This window comes from Opisthorchis viverrini, assembly GCF_000715545.1.
Source record: "Opisthorchis viverrini unplaced genomic scaffold opera_v5_32, whole genome shotgun sequence".
NCBI lineage: Eukaryota > Metazoa > Platyhelminthes > Trematoda > Opisthorchiida > Opisthorchiidae > Opisthorchis > Opisthorchis viverrini.
Genome location: NW_008751687.1, coordinates 797,764 through 813,280, shown reverse-complemented (window position 1 = coordinate 813,280; position 15,517 = coordinate 797,764). Strand labels below are relative to the sequence as shown.

The 15,517-nt window shown below is 43.1% G+C and overlaps 1 protein-coding gene across 1 annotated transcript in view; it reads right to left on the bottom strand.

Moving 5' to 3' along the window:
- The window catches only part of T265_02515 (hypothetical protein), a gene marked incomplete at both ends in the record, with an annotated part of 28,070 nt that extends 12,938 nt beyond the window's left edge, over window positions 1-15,132 (bottom strand). The window contains 2 exons of the mRNA XM_009166778.1: window positions 11,259-11,279; window positions 14,854-15,132. Coding sequence (XP_009165042.1) covers window positions 11,259-11,279; window positions 14,854-15,132 — 300 coding nt within the window. The remainder of the gene's footprint in view (window positions 1-11,258; window positions 11,280-14,853) is intronic.
- Between the last annotated feature and the right edge of the window lie 385 nt (window positions 15,133-15,517).

Sequence of the window (15,517 nt, the reverse complement as noted above, 5' to 3'; positions counted from 1 at the left end):
CACGAAATCACGTACGATTCAACCACAGTTTTGAGAATCGCCTCTTCACACGTCTGCACTTTTTACCTTCATGGACAATTTCATGAACTCAGCGCCGCAAAATTTGGCTAATGAATGTTACTCGTTTCTGCGTATGGCCGGGCTAGCTTGAATCAACTGTATGCCTCTATCCTCACCCAAACGTTGATCACAGTTTTTGATAGAACTGTATTCATTCACAGCTGTCTGCTATTATGAGCTTCCGTCTAATAGCAGTAAATAATCGCCCTGCGCCCCTGACTGCCCTCGAGAATATCTATTGACACTTTCTGTGAGTGAACGGTGGTCAGCGGTGGTCGGTTAGTCTGTTTTGACTACTCCGAGTAGTGTGATTCACGCGATTTCACGATTTCGTTTCCTTACTTCTCGATGGCGAAGTTTCCTCTTCTTTTTAATATCTGCCTGTCCTCTAGTAACGGATATCAATAATTTTTGCCCATCCGTTTCCGTTTGCAAGTTTGCGTCAGCCTCAGCAATTTTCGAGTGTCCTCTCTTTTGAATGGATCTGCAGAAGATCAACCTTGGAGCTCCTCGGACGGCACGTGAGAGCATTGTCCACTATGGTAACTTGACGACTCAAGAGGTCCCACTTTCATAACTTTCATACTGCATCTGCCGAATTGTCAGTGTTGAGATTTGTTAAAAACGGATACAAGCGCGAAATGCGATTCGACACGTGACACGAGCAGCTGCATCGCATTTTTTGCCAAGGAGACTTTGTTGCCTCTAAAAAGTAGTGAGTGTTTGCTGCGCCATTTCCTCTGTATACGACCGGTTTACATTGTCCGACGGCCCTATCTGTATGTCAGTACATTAGTCGCTACTTACTTGCTATTGCTTCCAGAAAGCCCTGCTGCGTCTGACCATTTGCCTGCACCTGCCGATTTGGCTCTTTCTGATCTGTAGGTTTTGCCTAATTCACGACGCTTAGTAACCCACCTGTCCTTGACAGTAAAAAATCGTTCACTTGTAGCACCCTTTTGGTTGTCAACTGTCATGCCACCCGAAGGTTGGACGAAGCCTGGGATACTGCCAGTTTGCCCAAGTCTACAAGGGGGAAGTCGAGAGGCAGAGGTCAGGTTCGAACCACGGACCTTCCGGTCAGTAAATTCGCGCTCCAACCTTTGGACCATCTCAGCTTGACAGTTCTCAATAGAACAATGTCGAGATACCAGTTTGATTCCTGGTCAGTTGTGGTGGTCAGTTGTTGGGTGATTAAATAACCACCACAGAACGGAAAGTTCGTAGGCACAACGCGGTTTTTCTGAATTTTTCCTTCCAAAGATGTAACCGCAAGAGGTAGTCTTAGCTGACAAACTGCCAAAAGAATTACGGTACCAAAGTTCCTCTCGGTAGAGCACAAATTATAATGTTGGCCAGAATTTCTGCCACACATGATGCACGTCTGAAATTCTTATTTATCATCCACTTACTGGTAACAATTTACCATCATTGATTGTTGAATGAACAAGATTGCATCAAGCTGTTATATTTGTTGAAAATTTTGTCATACGATTTCAAGGGGAAGCGTCACTAGTGCCGCGGAACTTACCACATACTACTCAACACTTCTAAGGAGAACAGTTGCTAACTCAAACCAGTTGAACGGAGCCTGAGATGGGTTGTATGAGAGACCCTTCTGGATGGATGACTTCTCAACCGGTCTCAAACGTCTCCAGTTGATTGCAAATAAACTGACCCCGAATTCCAATTTCGAAGAGGATTTAGTTATTCTACCGAGTTGTGTGAGTTTTCAAACCGTTCCGACGTTCAGTAGAGATGCTAATGTGCTGTTCAAATATAATTAGTCTGCACATTTCTGCAGCTCTTCACCATGGGAGGCGGTTTGTGCTGGTGTGCTGTTCAAATATAATTAGTCTGCAAATATAATTAGTCTGCAGCTCTTCACCATGGGAGGCGGTTTCGGACTTGGTTGGCTCGTTGTATGGATGAAATACGCAGTGGTTGAGTTGCACAATACGGCGTGGGCGGAAGTTCCATTTTCTAGGTGATGTCGCTGCTGATGGAGACGGTGTGCATGGTTGCCAATAGATGGTCATGGCGAAGAATATACGCCTTGTTAAGCACCCCTTTCAAGTTAACCTGTTAAAAGTGGCATTTGAATTCCGTGAAAGTTGACCAACAGCGAAACCTTCGTTGCACGTGGCTGTAGTGTGTGTGATGTTTTCCCACTGATTAGGTTTAACCCACTTTTTAAAAAGCAACCACCATATGCGTTTTCAAAGACGTTCGAGCTAATTGAAGAGTGTAAATGCCTCGCTTCATTCTCTCCACCTAATTTGGATTGAGCGCCACCTGACGAACCTATCCGGATGACAGTTGATCCCTTTATCTTGACAAACTTGGGAACCATTGCATTCAATTCGGGTGTTTTCCGTGTTCACATCACTGTCGTTTGTCCCTTTTCCCTCCTATCTTGGTGCGGTCACTAGTGACGAGCTCTAATAGGAGCGAAATTCGAGTCCGGTACCACAACTATTTGATGTGGACCCGCGAGAAATGTGACACCGAGACAGGGAGGGGACCTTTTGAATGACAGTAGTGACTGTGTAAAATTTCTAGTAGTTTCAGTTGATTGAAGGGATCTGCAAAATACACATCCAAATCCCTGTCGTTTGAAAAGTCCTCCACTTGTTTCAACGTAATTATTCCGGCTGTTCCCAAAGCTTTCATCAAAGTGGAGAATCCTTGCCGCGTTTTTTAGTACAATAAACGTGGTCGACCATTTTTTCCCTCGAGTTTATATTGACATCATCAGCTTACGGAAGCTTCGGGTACGCGCAAACTTTCTGTAATGTACCTACTATGCACAGGCGCCTGGTGCATGTAGCACCGTTGACTGGAAGATGCCCTTGTTAAAGTAAAGAAATCATTGTGACCAATTTACTCGTGGTGTGCTGGTGTAAGAATGCTACAGTCTGCAATCCTAGGAGTCCTGACAAGCTGACTAGCAAAGTGACTTCCTTTTTTTACGGCAGTGACTTCATCTAGGGGAGTAATCAGTGATTGTATACTGAATCCTCACCAGGTAACTCTCTAGTGCCTATTGACGTTTATTTGACCGCATATATAAGTAGTCGCCAGTAAACATTCCGATGGAAATATTAGCGTCAGAAAATGCTTTAATATTTTCACGCATAATTCGTTGACTGAACTTTCCTATATTCACAAAGACCTTCGTGTTAGACAAATAATCTGCGCTGGAAAACCTTTGAACTACGTGACATAGACTGGTGCTTCAAGGTATTTAACCAAGAAAACCTAGTGGTTTCAAAGTAATCAGTTTTGCAGTTCTGGTATTTCGAAGAGCAGTTGGCCACATCCATTGCTGAATATTTTCTCTAAGTGTTCAGCTAGCATACGGAGCCTCAGGGCACTTACCATATGAAATTCTTCAGGATTGGTGTACATACTCTTAGTATTTGTTGATGTAGCAAAAACACCACATACGTCGGACAAATGCTCATTTGGGACTACTAGGAACTGCATGCGTCCACGAGCAAATCGAAGTAAGACGCTTGGTATATTCAACAAAACTTGCGTGAATTGGTACATACTCTTAGTTTTTGTTGATGTAGCAATAACACCACATACGTCGGACAAATGCTTATTTGGGACTACTAGGAACTGCATACGTCCACGAGCAAATCGAAGTAAGACGTTTTGGTATATTCAACAAAACTTGCGTGAATTGTCCGTGAAATCTCCTCTCCAAACCCCCAGACTTCTGACTATTTCAAAAGCTAACTGGAACTGCATCTGATTGATACTAATTATGTTCAACATCACGAATAATGTTTTCAAAAGTAGCCCAACTGAGATCCGTTGTTGGACCATGATATAGTCCAGTGAATACCAATATTCACTTCCTGGACACGTCCAAGTTTTTGCTGCAATAAGCCCGGTTGTAGTGTTTACAAGCAATGTTGTCACTCGCACTGCAACTACACTCCGGATGTTCACTCTCATAATCCCGATTCCAAACGGCCCAGTTTTCTTTTCCTCTTTCTATTTTTCGTAGCCATTTTGGATGTTAAGGTCGTGCACTTGGAACAGGCAATTAGCGAACCGAATGGATGTGATGCCAGTTGAAAGTGCTCGTCGGATCGCTCCTTAACTGCCTCTGGTGAGGCATTGTTAGAGCGTACCAACTTACAAAAGTAACCGTCTTGTTGACAGTTAATCCAGCTAGCCAATGTCCTTTTACCAATGCAGTCTGGTTCAAACAGTATTATTTCCATTCAAAGTTCGTCAATGCAATCCGACTTTATGCTACCATCAGATAACCTGTAAATGCGCAGACCAAAAAGTGGAAAGCCATTTCCCTCCTATCCTATTTGACTTGTCAACCCAGACTGCATGATTCGATTGATGTGCCCTCAATGAGAAAGCTACCATTTATATAGCCTTGGGGGAGCCAGCCAATGTTCCATGTTCCGAGTCCAGTGTGGCGTGTCTTCGCTCCGCTTTAGTTATAATTGCTAGCTGGTGCCATCTTCGAACCCCTCATGACTTTCGGCTGTTGGTCGGCCTTTGGCTCAACAGTTGGAGTTGCAATCTTTTTCTAAGATAGATTTACCAAAGGTAGTGTGTGACTCGATACCTTGACCAACTTGATTGTGAGAATTTATCTATCCCAAGGACCTAAGGTATAAGACGGTTTACTTGTATGGCTCCAAACACGCTCGTGCGTCTCGAGCATTACCGGCTCTTATCCATGTTTGCTTATAAGTCGGCCGTCGTGGACAGCCTTTGGGTAACCGAAGTGCACGGCTTGTAGGGCTGCGCTTTTCCAACTTGCTCTTTTTCGTGTTAAAGTTGCATCTGTGCTTTCGTAAGTACAGAGGTGTTTGTGATCTAGTTTTCCTGATTCTAACTAGTGCGGTTACCTCAGTAATGAAGTCAACAAAGACAGTGTGTGCATCGAATTGATTTGTTTCAGTATTGGATGCTCATGATTCTTTTCGAAAAGAAGCAAATTCGATCAAACCTTTAAGGAAAGCGATTGCCGTCAAAAATTCCAAAAGAATGACTCCGCAGAATAGTTCACTGGTCTACAAAACTACTGTAAACAGAGGACTGCAACTAATGTTTCCTGTTCTTATCATGAGTGGGGTGATTTGACAGACTACGCGTTTTTACGTCACGTCCTTATATTCCCAACTACAGATGAACTGCGATTGACTTGCGCAGCACATTCGTTTGAATGGTAAGTTGTTATTAGCGTGTCATTCAGCTAAATCCTAGCTGAATCACCCGTGTGTGATTTTCTTTAATCGAATATGCTACTAAAGACTGATTGATCTTTCACCTGCTTTGATATTCGGGAGATCGCCCTACATTTCCTTGGTAGCACGCGTGGCCGGAAAAGTTGTTGAAAATGCTTCGACACTCCACTGCTGGCTTTGTCCATCTTGGAGCTCGTCAGATGGGTGCACTCCGTAAGTTTTCGGCAGCCTTTTTCTACTTGAGCGCCGAAATTTGCGCACTTCCTGAGCTACACTTCTGTAAAAATTAATTTAGAGAACATCGTAAATGACTGACTCAGCTAGGAATCATTCATGTCCCCCATTAAAACTAATTTAACTTGTATATAGACGTGTGCCTCCAGTTGTATAAAATTTTTGTTCAGTTGAAACGACGAAACCTAGGGGACTGTGTCTAACTGATGAGTGCATCGAACGGTGAAGGTATTTGTGAGTTAAGTTTCCAAACGTCCTCATGTGTAGTGTCTTCCATCTGGTTTGATGTTTACTGCAGTTTTGAGTACTTTTGGCATAGTTATGCTGAGTAAATAGACACACTTTAGTGCAATTTTTACGTTAGCATTCGTAAAGCATTCACTTCGCCATCACGGTTTAAGCTGTCCGGATAAACCCCTCCCAAATCCACTGTTCTAAGCGTCACTAAGCACAACTGGATGAACCGCTGAAATTTTAGCTTCATGGGTACTTGAATATACCCATATTTTAATTCACTAGCACACATTGACCCAACAAGATTCCTCTACGTAACTAACAGTTTTACTTTACTTCGGAATTCGTCAGTGGTCGACAGATTATGTAATTTTTTCATAATAACTTTTGAAGTTATGAAACTGTTTGCGGCGGAAAATTTATTTTCAGTAGTCTAGCCAGCTTTTTTTCCATAAATAACCACCGATTCCATGATGCGTTGTTTGATGCATCACTATCCGGGGGACCTGCCATCTCGCTCAGTCTTTATTACGCCACGTTGCGCATTTCTTCTTCTAGTTTAGGCAAATCGAACTGACGAAACAATAAGTATAACAGGCTGGAACAATGTGGAAAGTAAAAGCTGGATGTTTGCAGCAAAGTTTTCCGTAGCACAGACCTTACTGGAAATTATCAGCAGTGATGCGAACTGCTAAATGTGTAGGCTGGAATGAACGAAAAGTGCCAGAATGGAAACAATGTGGATGTATGCGGTCACGTCAATATCATCCAGGAAGGTGTTGCAAAACAGCACCTAACTTCCCGGGTCCTACTTTCCCATCTGTGCATGAGTGTTGAAGGACTTATCGTCTGTTACTACATACCGTTCGCTAAATCAATAAATATTCCAAATGACCCCGCATAGATATCGAAATAACATATTCTATATGTCGTGAACGAACGAAATCCAGTGTCCCAGAACAGAGGTGTTCAGCCCCATAGCGCATAACAAGTAATGAATAGGGCTGATCCTCATTGAATAAAATAAATCGTTCAGCTGTAGCACCCTATCGGTGCCTCACTGCCATGCCACCCGAAGGAAGCACGCGGGCTGGGATAATGCCAGGTTGCCCAAGCCTAGACAGGGGAAGTCGAGTGGCAGAGGTCGGGTTCGAACCGCGGACTTTCCGGTCAGTAAATTCGTGCTCTGACCACTTGGGCCATCTCGCCCTGATTTTTATTGACAAAATCATATATCTGGATACGAGTCTATGGATGAAAAAAACTGAAAAAGAAACGGCTGCACAACTTCGGAAATAACGGTCTTATTTCTATCGCCCGAACAACGATGGGCCTCACATTATCCTGTATTGATTTGATCCAAAACACGATAGACTACTTGTTCAGCCTATCGGCATCGACTAAAAGCTTTTGTAGTTGTTATTCTGTTTCTGTGTGCTTGCAAACAACGATCGACAGACTCAAGTTCAATTTATAGAACAGCTAAATGTTTGATATTGATGGCGTTTCCAGGAGAAATGAAGAGATCTGATGAATCACCAAATATTACATCAAGTTCAGTTTCCGTGTTACCCTCGGAACCAATTCGTGATCTTGACCCAAACGGAGGACCATGAGTGAACTTTGCCGATTTCAATAATATTTCCGTCAGGACCTAAAATGTCAAGTAAATAAATGGGCTTTGGGAAGAACTGAGCAGGTGCACTCGACTGATTAGATATATTTGCAAGATTCATTCAAAAGACTACCTCAAAAAGATGGCTGTTCGAGCTTCGGCCTGATGTTTTCAATAAAAATTTATCCTGCATTTAAACCTTTCTCTTTGGGAAATTTTTGAGAGTGGCTCCCTTCTACAAGACAAGTCGCTCGTGTTTGATTTACTCAACGATTTTTCAGCTGATTCGTGTCACGTCCGTGTCTTCGGTTGTTGTCGGACACTTTGCTTTCGGGTGACTGAGGGATGACGAATCCAACGTCGACTAGATAGGAGCGATAACTTTCTCTCATTGCTTGATTAATATACAATTCAACCAAAATAATGTTTTGCGACTCTCAGCTATTCAGAGACAGCGTTTTGGTTGCACTTAGCCAGCTTGCTGTCAGGACACACTTAATTTATAGTGGCCCACGGAACTGCATATTTGCGGCCAGTTTTACCGGCTGACCAGACACGTCCTAGGTCTCACATATCTATCGAACAGATTTTACTCGGTCGGCTCTGGTCATTATCAACAAGCAACACTGAAATCGGGATAACGCACTGCCCAGCACAAAACAAGGGACGTCCAGGTTACCGTTTACTGATTGCCTGATCCCGTGAGACCGAGGTTCAGAAAGTAATCAAGAGAGCTGAGAGAGTTCGGAAGAGGGGAGAAGGAAACTCTCCAAAGTAAATGGTCAACCTGATAAGTTTTAGGCCTATCGTGGCTCGGATTTTCTCAGGCGGATTAACGTTCAGGTGTTCCAATTTTAGCTCCTTTAAATCCAAATAAAAAATTCACGCTTACTTCAACCTTAGTTGAACAATTGTCCTCCTATCTTCACTCGACCGTTCTAGTAAGACTGCACCAAATGGTGGAAGCATTAGAGTCAACTTTCGCTCTCGTGCATATCCTTGGCTGTGCTGAAATTTGAAATTCACGCGTTTGACGTGCGACGAGGGAGCGCTTTACGACATCGTCATTAGTGCAAGCTGGATGCATCTGAATTTTCACGTCTAACAGGTGAAAATGTAACATTCTCACCCCGTATGTCAGAGGTGCGGAATTCAATTCCCAGTACGGCCATCGGATATGCACTGCTGATGCGCTCTACTAGGAATGAAACTTGAGTCCAGTGCTTCTCCCCATTTGGTGTGGACTCACCAGAACGATTGCGCCAGGACAGGAGGACGATTGCTCAAACGAGAGCCATGTGAGTGTGCATTCTACAAAATCCGGTAGCCACCAACAACTGAACATGTTTACGAAAATCTATCAACAAAACAGGACAGTTACTGGGTTGTCGTCTGAGCAGTCGGGTCAAAAGTTTACACGTTCCCCTGTTGAGAAATGGAAATTCATACGCGTATAGCAGGTGCTGTCAGAGTAGCAGTAGCACGCTTGCCTCGCGGTGAGTTCGAAACCTGGCCAGACCCAGGAAATGCACCACTGTTGAGACTTAAGCAGATCAAAACTCTAGTCAGGTGCTACCTTAATTTGGTGTGGACTCATCAGAACAATAGCTGCAGAAAAGGTAAAATGTGTGCGAATTCTACAAATCCCACAACCACCTCTGACTAAAAGTCGAACTACTGGTTCTCAGCTCATCGTGACGAAACGGTTAATTGTTCAGTCACTGATAGCAAGTTCCGTGAAATGTGTTTTACTGCTTTACCAAATAAAAATGGAACAGTTTTGCAGTGTTTTCTGGCTTTTCAGCATAGAATACCTCCAATAACAGGAAGAAATCTCCAGTAAATTCCTAAATCCCCCCCAACATTGTCAATAAGTCCTGAGTAGCTCGGAAGACGAATGGAATTCGCCCAGTTTGTGAAACTCCCATGTGAAAAGTCATCACCCGAGGAGACAGTCAGCACGTGATTAGATGTGGATTCCTTGATTGGAAGCTTAGATGTGGTGCGTCCTGTCTGAATGCGCTTAGTCACGCCGTTTATCAGCCGCTAGCAGCCGAAATGTTTGGCCTTCATGAACTAGTCGGGAGTCGAATCCCTCTCGAGCTGCGTAAGTTGCGCACTGCTCATTATTCATAACAAACATGAAACAGCTGTACACTGATTTCTGGCACAGTAGGACTGCGCCCACTGGACAAACGCTCAACAGCTGTAGCAGTCAAGCATCAGTACGTATTACTTGTGAACTGCTGCGAACGACAATGGTGCGAATGACAGATTCCTTGGAGGATTGTTCTATTGGACTATTCGTGATAATTTGACAAAAACCAGTTAACTTTTTAGATCTTGAAGTATAATTTCTGAGGATGGCTAACTGAACTATTCAGAAGATTGGAGATAGAAATTTCCCTTGAAATTCCTTGGATGCTCCTCATTTGAAGTACTGGTTGGCTTCAAATTCCTTGTACGTGATGCAAGATATGGCGGTATCGGATACCAGCATCGTGCTTAACAATAATTGAAAGCTTGAAATAAAAATGTTTGGTCTTTACACCTCCTAATCTAACGTAAAGTCTTGCATATTATTCGCAGTCACAAGTTAAATGCACGAAACGTTTCAATTTGGGGAGAAATTTTCAGACAGTACAGCCATTCAATCTCAGTTTTTCAAACTTACATCCAGTGAAGTCACATGAAGTTGTGGCTAAAAACAGTTTGAGAGTGTGAGATGTACTGATAGCTTGTAGTATTTACGAGAAATTTTCGGACAGTACAGCCATTCAATCTCATTTTTTCAAACTTACATCCAGTGAAATCGCATGAAGTTGTGGCTAAAAACAGTTTGACAGTGTGAGATGTACTGATAGCTTGTAGTATATAGAGACTGGGAAAATTGCACTCACGGTCCCTAATCAAGAAATTTAAATCAAGACCGTTGTTAAATCTAAAGTGGCATCGTGATATTTCTCCCATTCGTTTGCTTAGTTCGTCCGTTTACTTTTGATCTCCACATTTTCGCTCATCCATACTTGCCATTCACCTTTCCGCAAAGCCCGCCCCACCCGAGATTGGGATACTGGCATGCGCGTACGGGTGAATTTGCGTAGCTAACCTACTTATCCACGCGTGTTCGTGCCCCGTCTACCACCACCTGACCAGTTCTGTCCTGGATTCCGTGTGATCGCAAAGCCAGTTCGAATCGCGAGACTGGCTTTGCAAGAGTTGACCACAACCCAGACTATCGAGCTAACATTCTGCACTTCGGTGTCCGGTTTGATGACCGTGATATCGAGCTGTGCAGATCAATGACAGACTTGAGCAAATGTTGTGCCACGAACCTGGGCATTTAAGCTTTTGTATATAATTCGGCTTACTTTTGTGTAATTAGTACCGTAGACTTTGTAACCCAATTGTTGATTTCGTTATTCGGGATCGTCAACCCCTTCCTCCAATCTATCTCTCTGACGTCCCATGAAAGTTATGAACAACACATCCGCAATAACAATAATCGTCGTTGTCATCCACCTAGTTAGTATCACGAACAGCATCGTTATGGGCGTCACAAATCGTTTTGCCTTGACTGTGAGGAATGCGGATCTTTATGCTATTTCTACCTGGCTGTTCAACCGACAATTCGATAAATTATACCTATTGGTTGCTGGGCCAGTGATGTGCATATAAAAAGTGTTGCGTGTTTCAACCGACTTCTAATCCTGAGTCTTATCTGAACTCATTGTTGGAGGCGTGCCTCAAAGGTGTCACGGCAAACAGTATGTCAAAGCGTTTGTAGCTTATATTGATTAGTGTAAGTGGCCGATCGGCTGTGGGGCTGGTCAACAAACAAAAGGAGGCACGACAACGTGTTTTCAAATCACATTTTTCTAACTCACTTGATTTTGTCGGATGTGGTGCTACAAATGGAAAAATAAAACCGATTTAATGGGAAAACTGTAAACGCAAGGACAGAAGAAGTTTGTTACTCCATTTTTCTGGACTGAACACCGAACGAGCTTGAATCTTTTGTGCACAATAGATCACCTTCAGAATATGGTGAAGCCCTATGTTGGTCGCCTAAGGAGATAGGCATTATCAGTTCACAGAGTACGCGGAATAGCTGCTACTTTAGAAGAGCTCTCCATATGGATCACATTTACATCCAGATTGTTCTGCTGGAGCCGAGTTCATCAAATGAACAAAACAGGTTTCCACGTGTGTACTGAGAATGAAGTCCCCAGTGTATAGTTGCTTCCTGACGAGAGCAACCCGTGGCAAGAGACAATGCAGTTCTACATAAATATGGACACTGGAAAATCAAAATGATCTCATTGCATCGTACGCTGTTTTACAGTTAACCTAACCTCAGAAAATCACAAGATCTCATAAGAATTTCAGTGAAGGAAGAATAAGAGTATACCTGGGATCCTGGGGAAGAATGCTGTAAGGTGATGATTGGTGTGGGACCGACCAAGGATTGTACTTATAAGAGAAGTCGATGGTCCATGAAGCAAATGTGAAATAGTTTAACATGTAGGGACGCGTCCAACATCAAGCGATGACGATGTGCTCCATGACGGAATGTGCAGTAACGTAACAGACGAGAAAAACTTTTCAAGCTTGAAAAAATGCGAGTTTAAAAGAGGTCCGAAAGATTCTACATGTGGCGGTGGTCGTTACAGACTATTTTGAAAAAGAAGACTGATGGAAAACAGTGAGGAGCTTCACTAGATACTCGATGCGTCGTTCTTACAAATTCGGCTTGTACTACATGATAGTTGTGTGGAACGCGCAAGACAACTTTTAGGGTACTCCCGGTACGCATATTAGGAAAATTCGTCTAACGACAGCATATGAAAGGGAATGGATTTGCATCCTGTATTAAGCCTACACAACTTTAAGTGCTGTATGTGAATAAGACACTCATAATTTTCATGCATTTAATCGTGGTGAATGTGATTCTCCAAGTTTTCAAGGTGATTATGGTAGTTCCTGAGAGACAGTTAATCTTAGATAAACAAATGTTTACGTCTAATTTCCGTAGCGCATAGGCATATGACGTCACGGAGCCAAGAGCTGCACACATTTCTTGAGTACATATGAATACTGCGCCATAATTTGATAGAAAACGTGCGCACTGGTTATGAAATTAACTTGTTTGCTGAAAATTTTTGTGATTTATGTATATTTATGTGCAGATGTCACCAAGTACTCATGCGCAATAACTGAGGTTCTTATTGAAAGATCTTCTTGGAGATAGCAAGGGTCGCAATGAGGCCAAAATAGGCACGAAAGAGGTAGAATGCTATATGTGTTTTCACGATAAATATGCTTGGCCGGTTGTGAAGTGTCTCACGAATGAGCCTCACAAAGGTAATTCACAGATTCGACCGACGTGCGCTGGGTTCACAGGCAAAGAGCGTTCGACAGTTTATTGCAGGTCTTTTAGGATGCGTTCACAGCAAAACGTATCCATTCCGACAACGACGAGTCACAAAGGTCAGTATCAGTTACTACATCATCCGGATAGCAGGTGCGAGGGTGGGGCTTGCCGAACATGCACAGCCACAGGTGACCAGCGGAGCGTGTGAAAATGGTTAAGGCAGGAACATCATCATTGACTGGAAAAGAACGAGAAGCAAGTGATCAGATTTAGTCAGTCCGCAGTCCAACATATTTACGCGCCAGCTCTGTAGGTTGGATAAACAGTATGGCCGTCAGTTTGTCTTCTATCTTGTCCTTAGGGCGTAGTCTGGCAGGCCCAATTCAGGCGCAATCGGTGGGTGTTCTCATGTTACAACACTGACGTTTTCATTTGAACAAATGCAGTCTCTTTTGAAACAGCAGCAGAAAACGCTTATGCTGGCGCAGTTGAGGTTCATCGACACACTGACTGAACAACTCTCACTGGAGAAGCCGTTTATCCAGACTTCTGAGCCAACCGATTCATTGACCCACACAAGGTTCTATGAGATTCCTGAAACCCAGTTGGATCCGATATCATGCATTACTTCTGATTACTGGTTCAGCAAAAAATGAAGAATGGATCCAAGAAATAGAGAAGATTCCTGGAAAGCAGGACAACTGGCCAGGAAAATTGTAGTTTTCGAACATGTACGCTTTATGAACTACTATTTATCCGGAAAACCATGTGAGCTCACGTTTGATGTTATCCACTTCGGTTTTATGTTCAACGCTTGATGAACGTACTTTCTTGTTCAGTCTTCGATACCAAAATAGTGAGTTAAACAAAAATGTTGAAGCTTAGGTTACGCTTGCGGGCACGGTCAACAAAGAGTGAAAACTGTTCAAACTCCGAAGAGATTGAATTCCTATTCTATATTTCTATGAGAGTTGCAGTCTTTCCAAGACGCAGAAATAAGAACAATAATTCTGAACAAGGCTAAGCAGAATCAAGATATTATACTGCAGATTATTACAGATGAATACCGACACCTATTGAATTTGAGGCAGGATGCGTACATGATAAAAGATACCTGTCCCGGCAGTGCTGTCCACCCAGTGATGCAGAATGAAATTCTGAAACGAACTGTCTGTCATAGTAACGACAGGCTCACTTCAACGTGATAAAAATCTGGTGACCATCATTGCAGCATATGTTGCTGCACGGAAAACAAAGAGGAGCGGTTTCACCGCGAGCTAAGGCAGGCATCCTAGAGTCATTTGCGAGCTAGGTTTTCCAATCCCAAGTTCCTTAACGATCGAGTTGTTCTTTCTGCTCACGAATTCCTACACGCTAACTAAAGAAAATATGCATCCGTACGTATTGTGAGCAGAACTGTCATTCTCCATTTGTAGACGGTATCAGACATCATCATCAATTAAAAAAAGACATGCGAACGTCTTGGTAACCCAGCACTAACTAAAATCAAAAAAATGTCATGCAGTTTATCCTGCCGTTTACTGGATCTCTCGGGTGAGTTCAGCTGAGTTCATCATCATCTCGTTCGCCAGATCCCCATTTGTGCGTTATGTTTTGTTGTGTTTGCTGCTGTTTCATCTGTGTTGTATTGTGTACTCTTTTGTTGTGATTCTAATTTTGTGCTACGCTGCGTAGCGTAGTGTTGTGCCGAATTGTGTTGAAATCGAATCTGGATTGTACTGAATTGTTTTGCTGTGCCGTGTTTTGTTTTGTTGAGTTGAGTTATGAAGTCTTGCGTTAGATTTGCTCAGGTTGTGTTATATTTTGTGTGATGTGATGTGACGTTGTGTGGTGTGGCGTGTGGTGCTTTGCTGTGCTGTTATGCGGGGTTGTATTGAACTGGTTTGTATTGATGTGCAGTGTGCTGTTGGGTTGTCTCACGTTATGTTGTGCTGTGCAGTGTTCTGTTGTGTTCTGTTGTTATTGTTGCTGTTGTTGTGCTGTGTAATGATGTTATTTTGTGTTATGGTGTATTGCGAACTGTTGGGTGAAACTTTGATTGTGAGTTGGTGGTGTGAACATATTGATTGCGATTTAAATATACTTACTGGTGCTTGGAGTGGTTTACTTGCGGTTGTATTGGTATTCTCAGAGAAGTTTGCGTTAGTCGGTGTGATCTTGGTCGTGGTCGATTCTCCGAAAAGAAGAGTTAAGGGTTGTATTAGGACGAGAGATTTCAAAGTTAAATTTGTTGTTTGTGTCAACAGTTTGGTGGATGAAGTTGAAGGTGAGTTCCCCGTGACGACATAAATATTCCCATTTGAGACGAGGTATATTGTAAGAGGAAGGATTGCAATCTCACATATTGAGATTCTCCACATTTCCATGCTTTATGCCATGCGGTACGGGCGACAGGCGAGCAGCTTTATGTGACAAACGAGTACTTACTGGTGCTTGGAGTGGCTTCAGTTTCAATTGTACCCGTAGTGTCGGAGGTGGTGCTGTCGGTGGCGGTGCTGTCGGTGGGTGTGATCGTGGTCGTGATCACGGTGGATTCGGCAACTGGAACGGATTGAGTGTTGGATTAGGACGATAGTTTGTAAGGTTAGAATTGGTGTTTGTGTGTATTTTGGAGTGGGTGATGTTGTTGGTGAGGGTGTTGATTTTGGTGAGTTTCTTGTTGATGACGTGGGTGTTGTTGTTTGTGTCGATGTTGTTGTTCACGGTGTTTTGCATTTCATCTGATTTTCTCGTTGACGGTTTTGATGTAGT